Source organism: Malania oleifera, chromosome 7, assembly GCF_029873635.1.
Source record: "Malania oleifera isolate guangnan ecotype guangnan chromosome 7, ASM2987363v1, whole genome shotgun sequence".
Lineage (NCBI taxonomy): Eukaryota > Viridiplantae > Streptophyta > Magnoliopsida > Santalales > Ximeniaceae > Malania > Malania oleifera.
The window spans coordinates 17,062,006-17,077,871 of NC_080423.1; the positions used below are offsets into that span (position 1 = coordinate 17,062,006).

Sequence of the window (15,866 nt, forward strand, 5' to 3'; positions counted from 1 at the left end):
AAAAATTAAGAAAATGCCAAATTACTTGAGGAAAAGTACTTTAATACATATATACAAAAATAAAAAAGATATTCAAAATTGTAATAACTATCGTGGAATTAAATTTGGTTTTATGCATGTGAGATCTATCACAAAAGTTATATATCTTTTAATAAGATTGATGGAAAAGTTTAAGGAAAAGAAGGGGGACTTGCATATGGTATTTATTGACCTAGAGAAAGAATGTGATATGGTACTTAGAAAAATTCTATGATGAGTTTTAGAAAAAAAAAAAAAATAGTGTATGTAGTAGGTGCACTCATGTCATTAAGGATATGTACGATGAAGTAATGACTAGTGTAAGAACTATAAATAGAGAAACCAAAGAATTTCCAATCACATCAAGGATTTGCTTTAAACCCTTATCTTTTTGCTTTAGTGATGAACCAACTGACTAAGAGTCTTCAAAATGAGGTTCCATGGTATATGTTGTTTGCAGATCATATTATATTGATTGATGAAACTAGGGATGGAGTAGAGACTGAATTAGAATTATGGAGAGAAATTTTGGAATTTAGAGGCTTTATGATAAGTAGAAATATGACACAATATATAAAATGTAATTTCAGTGATAGTAGAAGGAATATTAGAGACAAAGTTGAACTTTACTATTAAGAAATAAATAACACTTATAGATTTCGATACCTTTGATATATTATACAAGCTGAAGGAGAAATTGAATATGATGTAATGCATGTAGTTAAAGTATGTTGGGTAAAATAGAGAAATGCTTCAAGTATGCTTTGTGATCGTAGATACCCTTAAGATTAAAAGGAAAGTCTTATAAGACCACTATAAGACCAACTATGTTATATGGATCAGAATGTTGGGTGATGAAGAAATAGAATATCCAAAAAGTAAAAGTTGCTAAGTAAAAGTTGTTAAGATAAGAATGCTTAGATGGATCGGTGGTATAACATTGAAAGATAAATTAATGATTTGACATATTCGCGGTAAGTTAGGTGTATCTCATACGGAAGATCAGATAAGGGAATGATGACTTAGATGGTATGGACACTTGTAACGTAGGACACATAGTACACTAGTAAGGAGGCATGAGTTAGTTGGCCCCCACGACATTGCGCGGTGGAAAGGCATCAACAAGTAAGAAGGAGCATTGGGGGTTCAATTCCAAGTAGATACACTAACGGAACCAGCGACACTTGTGGATGGTGAGAGTTTACTTTGTAAGTCAGCGGAGACCGTGGATGGTGAGAGTTTGCTCTGTGAGCCAGCGGGAACCGTGGATGGTGAGAGTTCTCTGTGAGCTAACGGAGACCGTGGATGGTAATGGAGATGTGTCCTGGGGGTCGGGTTGACCAAACGTTCAACTGATGCACAGAAGCTATGTTCACATCCAGATTTTACCTTGATCAGCAAGACCTGGGGGCAGAGGACGCTAATCTGTAGGTTTTGGTGCCGCACCAAGAGGTCCGAATGGCTCGTTGGTGGCTGGAGTTTTTATGTAATAAAAAAAAAAAAAGGAAGCGTGAGTTAGTTAGTGTGGGGGATAGTAAAAAGAGTAATGGTAGAGCTAAAATATAATGATTTATTATTACCGAATTTGTCAAAATAAATGATCTATGATCATATAAATTGGTAAAAAAAGATTCACATAACTGACCACATTTAGTGAGACTTAACACTTGATTTTGTTATTATTTATTTGTATAATCCCGTTGTGGAGAATTTTATATTATTAATACCGATGTTAATATTTAGATTTATTTTTTAACTTATTTTATATGTTTTTTATTTTCTTCTTTTATATTATCCCCTTGCCGGTTAGTTCTTCTAGTTTTAAATATAATCATACATCACTTAAAATTTAACACTTTGCAGTTCAACCCAAATTTTCAACAACACTAACAAATTCAACACAAATTATATGCCAAGAGCTCTCTCGTCTATCGTCTCCCTCCCTCTCTCCCCGACGTGCAGCAGCAGAGGCCCATCCGTAATCTGCCATCTCCGATCGGCTCTTTCTCTGGCTGATTGCCCACTCCGGTTAACCTCTCTCTCTCTGATTTCTTTTGAATGGTTTTCTTTTATTGGCGGATAGTTTCAATCCCACTCTTTTGGGTGCAAAATGTTGGGTATACCTTTTCCGATTCTTTCAGGCACTGCGCGTATTCTAGCAGTGTTCAATGTCATTAGAATTGAGATTTTGTTTTCTTTCATCTCAACTTTTACTGAAGCTGTAGATGAGTTGAATGTAGGGGTGTTCATGGTTGGATTGGGTCTAAAATTCCCGCCGATCTGTTTATATATGCTTATACGTAACTGTTGTGTTTTTTTCTTTAATTCAATTATATGTTAATGGAAATGAACCATAACTATATAAACCTATACCTAGTAGATTGACTCCAAAATAGCATATCCAAATTAGAAGAAAACCAGTAGAAACCACAATTGCAGCATTTGTACCTTTCCAATTTTTATTTGTTTATGTATAACAACAACAACAACAACGAAACCAAGCCTGAGTCCCACTAAGTGGGGTCTGCCATATGAATCCTTTTCCGCCAATTTATGCGATCATGAACCATTTCTTTTGATAGATTTAAGGATATTAAATCCTTACTCACTATCTCCTCCCAAGTTATTTTAGGTTTACACCTATCCCTTCTACTGCCCCTAACAGTAACTAAGTCACTCTTCCTCACAGGTGCACTATCTGGCCTACGTTTATTTGTTTATGTATAAATCACAAAAAAAAAATCCATGTAATAAATGCCCAAGGTTTGAATAGGAGGAGTATGCCACGCTAATGTGCCTTGGGTGATCCACATCTCAGGGTTATGTGTTGATGAGCACATTGAACTATACATGTGGCTGAGAGCCGTCACAGCCTAGGCACAACGACTCAATTATTAGGGGCGCGCTCTACCACTAAACTAATAGCCCGTTGTGCAGGCCTCTCACTGGGGCTCACTATGCCAAAAGCGAGAGAAACCCCATTTTTCTCTTTCCTTTTTACGTTCTCGTGTTGTTACACGAGAGGGACGCGGGGATGTAAAAAAGGGGATCCTATCAACTTGTTCCGACTTAGGATAATAAACTCATAAACTTGTTCTTACTTCACCATCAAGAAACGAAGGAAGATTTCCATCTCCGAGTTTAACTCAGATGCAACCGTTCTTTTTGGGTGTGAAGCAGTGTCAAACCAAAATACCCAATAATTATTAGCTCTCCCTGAAAAAGAGGTGATCCAGCTTCACCTTTCAATATGGTTACTTTATTACAACTTCACTCTAGTCACTAGCCCTGCCTTCGACATTCCCCTCCTTGCCGTTAAGGTAACGACTTCGGGCATGGCCAGCTCCCATAGTGTGATAGGCGGTGTGTACAAGGCCCGGGAATGAATTCACCACCATATGACTGATAGATGATTATTAGCGATTCTGACTTCATGCAAGCGAGTTGCAGCCAGCAATTTGCACTAAAGAGGGGTTTTTGGGGTCGCCTTGGTTTGACAAGAAGTCAATTCTGAGTCAAACCATTGATGGTGCAGTTTGGGTCAACTTGAATATTAGGTGGTTTGGTTCTGATGGGCGGTTTAGACTATATTAAGGCAAAATTGAAATGAAAAAAGAAAAAAAGGAATATGTGTGAGAATTTCTGCCAAGCATGATAATTATATTACATTATTACATTGAAAACACTACTTAAACTAGTGTTATTCAAGTTAAATTTATTAAATTAATTGACTTCTTATAAAAAAAAAAAAAGCAGTAGTATCAATGTAAAAATATGACTTAACACACTGGGTACTTTACAAATTTCAATTTTACATTGATTATACAATATAAAGATGGTTCCGAAACTAATCGAAAAAGTATTAGGTCTATCTTCTAGCGTGTATGCCATTAACAATATAAAAATAAAAAAGAAAGCAAAATATGTCTAATATCATCCAAAAGGACTAAAACATCATATCCATAAATATTACTACAATAGAAATAAAGGTAAAAAACATAAGAGTTAAAACATTCCAAAATGCATGTGCCCATCTCATAGTCCATCCTATGCATTTTTTTTTTTCTAAGTTTTGAGTAATAGTTGGTATATATACAAACACACACAAGGAGGCGGTTCGAGTTGGGTCGGATGGATGCTAAATTTGTAAACTGAACCATACGATTGGGTTATGCAGACCGCCAACTGACCCATAAACAATTTGAAACTGATTTTTTGGGTTGGTTCGGTTTGGGTTGGTGAACACGCCTTGTCTAATGTCAACTTTTACTTTTCAGATTTATTGATTTGTTACTATTCCAGCATCTGTGGGATTAATGTGTCTTCTTGGATTTTTTTTTTTCAATTAATTTTTTGGCTTGATGTTGCAGATTGGTAAAATTGTGGAACTAAGTCCTTATATTTTTCTATTGGGCCGCCTTTTTAGTTATGACAGGCTATGGCTTCTCTATTCAAGGTATGTTGTTTTTTTAGTTTATGTTCTATAAACATGATGGGCTTTATGTTTGTGCTTATTTCAATTGCTACTGAAAGGCAAATAATTTAGGAAAATTTGTGTAGAAAATGTTAGGCATCTTTTTAGTAGATGCTCTTGTTTATAGTTAGCAGTACTTAATGCGCATTTTATAACTGTTAATGTGTAGCTTTTTGGTTTTAATATTTTGTTTGCTTCAAAAGCATTTACAACGGCGATGATTCTTTGGAATTATTTGTGAGTAGTTATTGAGTTCTGACACCCTATCTTCGTGAATGCTTATGAAGCAACATAAAATAGTATGTTGGCGCTCAATATCCACTCAGTATATTGTTTCTTTCTGTAACATCTAAACTTTATCATATTAGGATCCAAACAAGCTTTCAGCATATCGTTATAGAAGATTTTCAGGGACACAAGAAGAATTTGATCATACACTCCAGACCTCGACAACCGTTTATGTTGGGAATATGTCCTTCTATACAACCGAAGAGCAAGTTTATGAACTATTCACTCGTGCTGGAGAAATAAAAAAGATAATCATGGGTTTGGACAAGAACACAAAAACTCCTTGTGGCTTCTGCTTTGTTTTGTAAGGCTTCAGCTTCCTTTGCCTTCTCGGATACCACTTTAAGATTGTCTTCGATTAAGATAGGATTTATGTGTGGCTTTGTACCTGCCAACCCAAATTGAGCATTTTTTTAAATTTGATAATATATATATATATATGTATATATATATATATATATATATTTACAAATATTTACACACTAATGTGTATATTATTGTACTTTAAAAGTATAGTTATTCATCTATTTTTTAATTTTATAAAATATTAACGAGTTGTGGTTGCGTAGAAGTCCTGTCATTGAGTTCAAGTGTGGTTCTTGACCTGATCATAACCAGGTTTAGTCTAGGTGTGAGACTTAACTGCAATGGTCCTTTCACATTGTCAACTCCAGCTGAAACTGAAACAGAAGTTCCTGTCATAAGGGGAACCCTTTTCTGCTGGAATGTTCTCTGGGCAGGATGTAGTACACTTCCCATTAGGAAAAGCACTTTGAATGTGCACCATTGTGTTACTCAGTTCTATGTCATTTGTGCAGCTATTGCAGCTCCTAAATCCAAAGCATCTGGTTTTCTTTATTTGGGAATCACAATTGTCGTTAAATCTGTGAACCATGTCATTTGGTTGTTCACAAATTTATAATGCATCTACTATCATATTATAGTATCACATGTACTGTGCTATCTGTTTTGTGCAATAATTCTAGTAGCTTCTTGTTCTTCGTTACACATTGTATGCTTCCTATACATTTATTTTTAATGTCTATTAATTGACAATGCTTTTCATATGCTTACTGACATACATTAGTGATTTTCTACTTCCCTGCCCTATTCTATATCTCGCTTTCCATGGTTGCTATAACATAGGCATTTCTTAACAAACTAATTGCCAAGTTTTGTAGCTTTGAGATAATGGATGTATTGCATTTTAAATCGCTTCTCAAAAATTGTTTACCATAAATAATTGTAACTTGTTGCCTTGTTGGTTGTTTTTAATTTTAAGGCCATGCATTTAGTGGGGACTAGGTCACTTCATCTGTCATCATAGAGTGCTATTCAGGCACTTACAAAAGTGATTGTTGCTGTTAGCCTGTAAGTAGCCCAAATCCACAAATTTTTTATCCAAAAATTTGTATATTTGAACCTAATCACCAACAATTTCGAAAATCTTTGAACAATCAGGTTATTAACTACCATAAACTGTTGATTTCTTGTCTTTTCCTATAAGATCATCTGTTGTTGGAAGAAGAAGAATAAATGGGCTCAGAACTAAAGTACAATTGACTTTTACCACCATTTTAGCTTTTACTAAGCTCCATCAGTCATTGTATCCTCAGCTTTATTACACTCTCTCTCTCTCCTGGGTAGTTTTAAGAATCTATGAATTGCAAACGGTGAGTCATAGATCGCATTTTGTAAACTCCAAACATATACGTTATGATTTGGAGCACTGATGTTTTTGTATTTCTAGTATAACCCAATACCTTTTGTTGTACAGTTGTATGCTCGCATAAGAAGATTTGGGTGGGAGGTTTGGTGCTTCTAGAAGATATTATATTTTTCACACACACACACACACACACACTTGCACACACTGTTAAGCCTTGATATAGATTGTTTGTTCACTACCTAGCAACAAAAAGTGTTGGTTCAAGAGGTGATTGAACATGGTAAGGCATGATGGTTGTCTAGAGGTCTTGGGTTCAACTGTTGTTGCACATGTTTATGATTTGTTTGTTAAAATTATCTTAGTGGGCCTTTATTTGATCTGATGGCCTCTAAATAGAGGCTATGTTTAGTTCAAATATTAGAATGTTTGATGACAACTCTTAGTTTTCTTCAAATTTTTCTGACCGAATCAAACATGTTTTCATATCTCACTTGATAAGTGGAAAATTCAAATGTCTCTTTTTCAATTATATAATTTATATCCCTTATGGAAAATGAAAATGATAAAAAACCCAACACCCAAGAGTGGTTAAAATTAAAATAATAAATTCTATTTTTCTCTAACAATAAATTATATTATATTTATTTATAGTTATTGATTAAATATGTGATAAGAACATATTATTTATATTTGTTAAAATCCCAAGTATCATTGTAAATAATTAACAAATTAGGAAAGTGGGTAAATGTGGGGGATTTGATATTATTCGGTAAGGAGATTATTTCCTTGTTTAGAATAGGGAATTGTATTATATAAGATTGGGATGTACATATGAAAATTAATTCAATAGAATTCAAAAACTTCCGATTACATGGTATTAGAGCTAGGGTTTCTCAACCTTAGCTAACTATGGCTAGCGGCACCGTCAACAGCAGAGGGTCGACCTCTTCTGCAAATATCGACGGCGACCCAGAGGCCACATCTGTTGGGGGTTTGAATGGGCTTGACAACATATCCTTTCCACTCTCAGTGGAGAAATTAAACGGAAATTTTTTTGTGAGTGGGCTCAATCCATAAAATTGGTGATTGAAGGAAAAGGGAGGCTAGGCTATCTTACTGGAGAACGGAGGAAACCAGACTCTACCGACGTTGTTGCCTTGCAAAAATGGAGGTTCGAAAACTCCATGGTCACCGCCTGGCTTGTCAACTCGATGCAGCTGTCACTCGGGAAAATTTACCTATTCTTGTCAACGGCGAAGGACGTTTGGGATGCTGTTCGCGAGACATATTCCGACACCGAGAGTTACTCACAAATCTTCGAAATCAAGACCCGATTGTGGCAGATGAGGCAAGGTGAGAGAGGCGTTATTGAGTACTTCATGGAGATGACCCATCTCTGGCAGGAACTCGACTTGAGCACCGACGAGGAGTGGTGCTCCAGCGACAACACACGATACCGAAGGAGGCTTGAGAACGAAAGGGTCTTCGAGTTTCTTGCTGGCCTGAACCGAGATCTGGACGACGTGAGGGGACGCATCCTTGGTTGACGACCTCTTCCTTCAAGCCGAGAGGTATCGCAGAGGTTAGGAGGGAGGAAAGCAAGAGGTGTGTAATGCTGAGGCCCCAAAATGATTCTGTCGGGTTGAACCTACCTGTATCCGCCCCAAATCTAAATGGGCACACTAATGGGCCTGATGTCTCGGCCCTTGTATCAAAAGGCCCAGGGGGATCCAGCCAATGACCACAAAAAGGTAAATTATGGTGCGAACATTGCCGGAAAACAGGTTATTCAAAAGATACTTGTTGGGAGATTCATGGAAAACCGGCAGATTGGAAGCCGGACAATACCAAAAAAATCGTGGGTACCAGGCTAGCACTAACAGGTCAACTGAAAAATTACAAGGAGAAAAAATCAATACCTCTTCAAGTAGTGCATTCAGTCCTGAACAGTTAGACCAGCTGTATAAAATGATTTCGTCAATTCAAACATCGGGTCGGTCTTCTTCTGGTTCCCTGGCTCACCGAGGTAATTATTTGTCAGCTTTAATTACTACATCCTGTTACAAATCTCCATGGATAATTGACTCAGGCGCATCTGATCATATGACTGGTTCTTATCAATGTTTTTCATCCTACTCACCATATGTTGGGAATTTGAGAGTAAAAATTGTAGATGACTCTCTCTCACCAGTTGCTAGTAATGGAAGTATTCGCATATCTGACTCGATCACTTTACAATCAGTCCTACATGTTCCCAAGTTGTCTTGCAATCTATTATCCATCAGTTAATTAACAAAAGACTCGAATTGTTCTGCTAAATTTGTTTCATCTCACTGTGTTTTTCAAGACCTATCATCGAGGAAGACGATTGGCACTGCTAAGGCGCATGAGGGACTCTACTACTTTGAGGAGGCAAGCTTGAGCAAACTATGTAATACTGCAATTTGTGATTCTGTATCTATTTCTAGAGATAGTGAACTTTGTTATGGCATGCAAGAATGGGTCATCCCAATTTCCAATATCTAAAACGTTTGTTTCCGTCTATTTGTTCAAATAAAAAGTCTCTTGAGCTTCAATGTGAAGTGTGTGAGCTTGCAAAACACCGTCGTACTTCTTTCCCATCATCCATATACAAACCATCTTGCCCATTTACTATGATTCATAGTGATTTGTGGGGTCCCTCACGTTCACTCAATTGGGTTTACTTGCTGAAAGACAAAAACTAAAGTCCGCTCCATTTTTATCAGTTTTCATTCCATGATTCATACACAGTTCTAGACTAATATTCAAATTTTACGTACTGATAATGGTACGGAATACTTTAATACTATTTTGGGAACTTATCTTCAAGAAAATGGGATTGTTCATCAGAGTTCTTGTGTGGATACCCCTCAACAAAATGGGGTGGCTGAACGGAAAAATAGACATATACTTGAAGTAGCCCGGGCGTTAATGTTCACTACCAACATGAAAAACTATTTTTGGGGCGATGCCATCTTAACAGCCACACATCTCATTAATCGAATGCCGAGTCGAGTAATTTCCTTTGTCACTCCTCTTCAAAAATTCTAGGAACACTTTCCTACCTCTCAGCTTCCATCCAGTCTCCCGCTGAAAATCTTTGGTTGTACTACGTTTGTTCATGTCCATGCACACAACCGGGATAAATTGGATCCAAGTGCTGTTAAATGTGTCTTCCTTGGTTATTCCCCTACTCAGAAAGGCTACAAATGCTATGATCTGGTCTCCAAAAGGCTGTTTGTTAGTCTTGACGTTACTTTCTTTGAAACCACTCCTTATTTCCCAAAGCCCTCTCTTCAGGGGGAGATATGGAGTGAAGATCGGTTTTTTGACCTCTTTACTATTGAATTTGCGTCATCTGAACCCGTACCACCTATTGAGCCTGCCGTTGCTTCATTCCCTGACCCATCTATCGAGCCTTCCATTGCATCAATTCTTGACCTGCCAAACACAACAGAACACTTAACCTCAGGGGGAGATACAGGAAAGTAAAACAATGCAGACATACTTGTTTACTCAAGAAAGCCGAACACAAAGAACAGGGAGAATCTCATACCTGAGGCACCAAGAGCGTCGGAACCGGTGGTGGCTCCAAATAACCATGAGTCCATGCCCAATCGTGATCTGGTAATTGAGCTTTCTTCTGATAATTCTGTACCTAATGATATCAATTTACCTATTGCAATCAGAAAACAAACCAAGTCATGTACTCAATACCCCTAGTCTAAATACATGTCTTATAAAAGCTTGTCTACAGGATATCGTGCTTTTGTCTCTAACCTTGACAGGATAAGAGTACTAAAGAACATTCAGGAAGCTCTAGAAATGACCTAAATGGAAAGAGGCAGTCATGGAAGAAATGCAGGCCCTAGAAAAAAATGGAACCTTGGAGTTGATAAATTTGCCGAGAGGGAAGAAACCAGTGGGTTGTAAATGAGTCTTCACAGTGAAATATAAATCTGATGGGACAATTGAAAGACATAAAGGCAGACTTGTTGCAAAAGGATTTACACAGACTTACGACATTGACTATACAAAGACATTTGCACCAGTGGCAAACTTGAATACAGTACGGCTCCTTTTATCCTTGGCAGTCAATTTAGATTTGCCACTACAACAATTTGATATTAAAAATGCTTTTTAAATGGCGAGTTAGAAGAAGAAGTATACATGACTATACCACCAGGATTCAGTGGGAAAGGTGAAGAAAACAGAGTGTGTAAACTCAAGAAGTCCTTGTATGGACTCAAACAATCTCCCAGAGCATGGTTTGACAGATTTGTAAAAGTAATAAAGAATCAAGGTTATCAACAAGGGCAATCAGATCATACCCCTATTCTTCCAGCAGTCTGAAAGAGGTAAGAAAACAATTCTAATAGTGTATGTTGATGACATAATCCTTACTGGTGACAATACAGTAGAGATGGAGAGATTGAAGAAAGTTCTGGCTGCTGAATTTGAAGTTAAAGACTTGGGACAAATGCGGTATTTTTTGGGCATGGAAGTGACGAGAACGAGAAAGGGAATTAGTGTTTCTCAGCGAAAGTATGTTACCGATCTCCTAATTGAAACTGGCATGCGTGGATGCAAACCTAGCGAAACCCTGATTGAAGTGGTAAAGAGGGTTGAAGACTGTGGAATACCAGTTGAAAAGGAAAGATATCAGAGGTTGGTTGGTAAGCTAATCTACCTATCACATACTAGACCAGATATTGCATTTGCAGTCAGTGTAGTAAGCCAACACATGCATTCACCAAAAGAGGCCCACTTAGATGCTGTGTACAAGATCCTTCGATATCTCAAGGGATCCCTGGGAAGAGGACTCTTCTTTAAGAAATGTGAAAGCAAGGAAGTAGAGATCTTTACAGATGCAGATTGGGCAGGATCAGTGGAAGATAGAAGGTCCACCACAGGTTATTGCACATTCGTCTGGGGAAATCTGGTAACTTGTAAAAGCAAAAAACAGAATGTGGTTAAGCTGAATTCAGGGCAGTTGCTCAAGGGATATGTGAAGGACTGTGGTTACGGAAACTTTTGGAAGAATTACATGTCCCGGTGAAATTTCCTACCAAACTCTATTGTGACAATAAGGCAGCTATCAATATCTCTCTCAATCCAGTTCAACATGACAGGACTAAACATGTGGAAGTGGACAGACACTTTATCAAAGAGAAAGTCGAAGAAGGAATTATCTGTATGACTTATGTACCTACCAAGGAACAAATTGCAGATATTTTCACTAAAGGGTTGGGACGACATAACTTTGATGATCTCATTAGCAAGTTGGAGATGATTAATATTTATGATCCAACTTGAGGGGGAGTGTTAAAATCCCAAGTATCATTGTAAATAATTAACAAATTAGGAAAGTGGGTAAATGTGGGGGATTTGATATTATTCGGTAAGGAGATTATTTCCTTGTTTAGAATAGGGAATTGTATTATATAAGATTGGGATGTACATATGAAAATTAATTCAATAGAATTCAAAAACTTCCGATTACAGTATTAAATTAAGAGAATTGATTTACGCAATTGACTCTTAAATTTACTAAACAGTTGTGCTTTTGATGGTTGAGAAGGCTATAATTGAAAAACAACACATATTCAGACATTAGATACCAACATTCAGTATTTAGATTCAGTGTCCAGTTCAAGTTAAATTCAAAACTGATTCACAAAATCAAATCTGAGTTCAGTATTCAGCACTTAATACGTAATTTTACCAAACACCCCATGATTTCCTGTAATGTGTGTGATTCATGGTTTGTTTGCCATTTCACGTGCAATCAAGCAACACACGTCTGGGTGAGGTTGAGCCTTGGTAAGTTGGTATACATTTAGGTCAAGTGGTTAACGCACAAACACACACACACACTCACACACAAGGTTGCGAGTACAAACGGAGTACAAATGTATATGGTGTTCTCAAGTTGCTCCCACTCTAAAGTGTTTTTGGCGTTCCTGCGTCTATGCTTTTCTTCCCACCCTATGATCTGGGTAGGGAACCTTGACTGCAGATCTCTAATAAAAAGATTGTAATTTAACTGTAATTCTAAATATACTGTTCATTGATATACTTTTTGGGATTTACAACAGCTTGTGATTGAATCAATTTTCTTGTTGAAGATTTATCATGATCATCATTGTGGGTTCTCCCTTCGTGCATCTCTATCCCTTGGATGAGCTATCACTAAATGTCCCTGGACACATTTAAGCCAAATTTTTGTTGTTACACCTCTATCAAATGTAGAGTTTGCAGTTGATATTCAAAAGTATGGAATGTTGCTTGTGTTAGCTCCTTTATTTGAAACTATTGTTGTAAAGAGGGCTACTACTGGGAACAAGAAACTGATGTTGATGTAGCAGTAGTTTAGCTTCCTTTTGAACAAATTTGCCATTTCCAGTTTGGCTGTTAAAGACGAATTCTTTTCGATTCAAGAATTTTCGTTGAGTGTTTAACTGGGGGTAGGTTTAACTTCAGATATTACCACAAAGACCCTTTGTGGGTTTGTGATATTGTTGGCAACCCTTCCTGGAATTTGCCTATACCAGCCAGCTCATAAAGACTTACTACACATAAAATGCTGAATAATATGTTGCTTTTGTGTTGATCTCTTTCCTGTTTTAGTTCCATCCTTTTAATTTTTCTCTATCTCCAATTAGGATGGAAATAATGTTATCTTTCAAGTTTAGTGGGAAATTATATATTTCAACTCTTTTGATTGAGCTTGTGATTTGTTTTCTTTCATGGACTTGAGGATGCCTAATTTTATTCTTGCACTGAATGTGTCATCAATTTTCTTGTATCATTCTTTACTGTAGCATTACAATATGCAAGACTGTTCTTTATTAACTCTTTCAGCAAAGAAACTCACATCCGTTGTATATTTGATTTTATTTATTGTTGAAGAGGTTATGGATGTTATTTATCTGTTTTTTTAATCATAGCTAAAAATAATTTTCCATTTTCCTTTTGCAAGGAGGGGATTTCTTGTTCTCCTTGTTTTAATTTTCCTTTCTTTGTTGTACTCTTTCTTTCTCTAATACAATTCTTTATCATAAAAAAATTGTAAATAAAATTATATGGTACAACGTACAAGTTTGTTTTATCAGATACTACTCTAGAGAAGACACTGAGGATGCTGTCAAATATATAAGTGGAACGATTCTTGATGATCGTCCAATTCGTGTGGATTTTGATTGGGGTTTCCAAGAAGGAAGGCAATGGGGGCGTGGTCGAAGTGGTGGACAAGTAAGATGCAGACCTTGCCACATGTTGCAGAAAATCTACCATCTACACATCTGTTGTTGCTCTGATTCCGATTTTTCTTATTTTCTTGTGCAGGTGCGGGATGAATATCGCACTGATTATGATCCTGATATCCTTCAGAATTTTTATTTTACTGTTTTTGTTTCTTCTTATTCTTCTTCCTTTTTTTTTTTTTTAAACTTATAATATTGATTCACTTAGAAGTAGGGGGGAGTTGGAGTTTGTGAAGTTGAAATCTGGAGTTATTAGGTGCTAAGTTTCTAAGATTGCTGCTGCATATTTTGGCATTTATTTATAATATTTGTTGATGCAATGTCTTATACTATCGATTTGAGAAAAGTGATTGGCTACATAATAATTTAGATGACACTTAAAAGTGTATAAAAGCATTTGTCTTTGCGAATAGACTGTGTTGAGGGTAATCATATGATTTTGGGGTTAAATTGCAGAACGTTGTTTAGTTTAAGCAGTGAAAATATTTTGTGCTGGCGAAATGAAAAAAAAAAAAAAAGATAACAAAATTTGATTTTCATGTCAACTTACTGAAATGAAGGGTAATTGTAAGGAAAGCCTGGTTTTTAAGTTTTGGAGGAGCATGCCCCATAACAATATTTGATGTGCTGAAAAGTTGACAGCAGGTTTTTGTTTGTTTGTTTTATTTATTCATTAGTATATATATATAACAGCGAGGAAACCAGGTGGTCTTATTGAACTGTGATGGTGATATTACAGCTGTCTTTCGCTCTTGTTATTCTTACTGTCACTATTACTACTTCCAAACTTCATCATCGTGTTTTACTTGCATGTGTATTTACCATGGTGCATTGCTCCAATCTACTGTTCATACTGCATATTATCTTAGTTTTTTGGGTTGCAGATCTCCAATGCCTCTGACTTCAATCATGGCATGCAAATGTGCGATTTTAAATCTGTTACTTTTCATAGATGATCTTTTTGCCTCTCCCCCCGTAAGTCTTACAATCTGATATCTGCTCGCATGCTCCATGATTGGAAGCTTTTAGACACGGTCCAATTAACCCAAAATTCACAATTAGTTTTCATTATTTTTAAATCCTTCTCTCTCGCACCCCCACCCTTAGCAGATCTGCTGGCTCGTGCAATGTTTGTATGTATCTAGTCCCGCATAACAACTTAGACTGAACTTTTTCTTCCCCCTTCTTGTAGACTCAATTATTTAAGGGTGAATTTTGTTTTGAAATTCATCTGCATGATTACTAGTTAATGCAACGTTTCCTTTTAGTTCATATGATTGAAATCTATAGATAGGTTCAAATTGTATAATAGCCATCATTTTGTTTTATAGACAAATAGGATGATCACTTCTGTTGTCTTCTTATTTGTTTAGGGTAAGTCATAGCAAATCCCCTCTTGTAATTGCACGTTACTCCTTCATATCTTAGCTTCGGCAATTGTGCCCCTAAAAGTTTCATATTGAAGCTTGTCTAACTCCCTGCTTGAGGGATGCCATGAAAACTAGACATGAAACTTCAATGGTTGAATTATTAAAATTGAAATATCAAGGATTTAAGTGTAATTCTATGGAACATTAGGGACTTGTTATGAGATCGGTTGTCTTTGTTTATACATATTTAGAGGTGATGGGTTCCCTCTTAGCTTAGGTAAGTTCCTCTTCGATCATGTCAAACTATTTTGGCTTCTTGTACAATTTCTTGAAGTTATGCTTGTAATTTGGATACCTCTCAGTCTGCATGTTTAAAATACATGTCTTGCTTTTAAGAGGAACTGCACTTCTCTCTCTCTCTATGAAAACTCATTTAAATGACTACATATTGTATTTATGTAAGTTGTAATTTAATTGCCAGACAAGTTTGAACTACTCTTCCAGTTTCCTTAATGAGCTTTCACGCAGAGGTGGCTATGGAAAATTGGTTCAGAGAGAGTTGGAAGCACAAAGACAGCTTGTAGACTATGGTGCTGGATCATTGGGCTCTTTCCCACCAGTTATGCCATCACATTGTCAGTGGTTGAAGTAATTTATCATGAGTATCCTGATTTTATTAAACTACGACTAGTCTACCAGATTTTTTTTCCCAACATTTTTTTTATCTGATCAGCAACAAACCAAATTCTTATAGAAGAGGT

At 36.6% G+C, this 15,866-nt stretch overlaps 1 protein-coding gene across 3 annotated transcripts in view; it reads left to right on the forward strand.

The window, feature by feature from the left end:
* Positions 1 to 1,858: 1,858 nt before the first annotated feature.
* The window catches only part of LOC131160484 (nuclear cap-binding protein subunit 2-like), a 31,261-nt gene continuing 17,253 nt past the window's right edge, over positions 1,859 to 15,866 (forward strand). The window contains exons 1-6 of one of the 3 annotated variants that reach the window (XM_058116221.1): positions 1,859 to 2,046; positions 4,389 to 4,474; positions 4,861 to 5,084; positions 13,586 to 13,724; positions 13,818 to 13,851; positions 15,630 to 15,740. In XM_058116221.1, the coding sequence (XP_057972204.1) occupies positions 4,457 to 4,474; positions 4,861 to 5,084; positions 13,586 to 13,724; positions 13,818 to 13,851; positions 15,630 to 15,740 (526 nt within the window). In that variant the 5' untranslated portion in view covers positions 1,859 to 2,046; positions 4,389 to 4,456. The remainder of the gene's footprint in view (positions 2,047 to 4,388; positions 4,475 to 4,860; positions 5,085 to 13,585; positions 13,725 to 13,817; positions 13,852 to 15,629; positions 15,741 to 15,866) is intronic. The other 2 variants (XM_058116218.1, XM_058116219.1) reach the window with 2 other exon arrangements.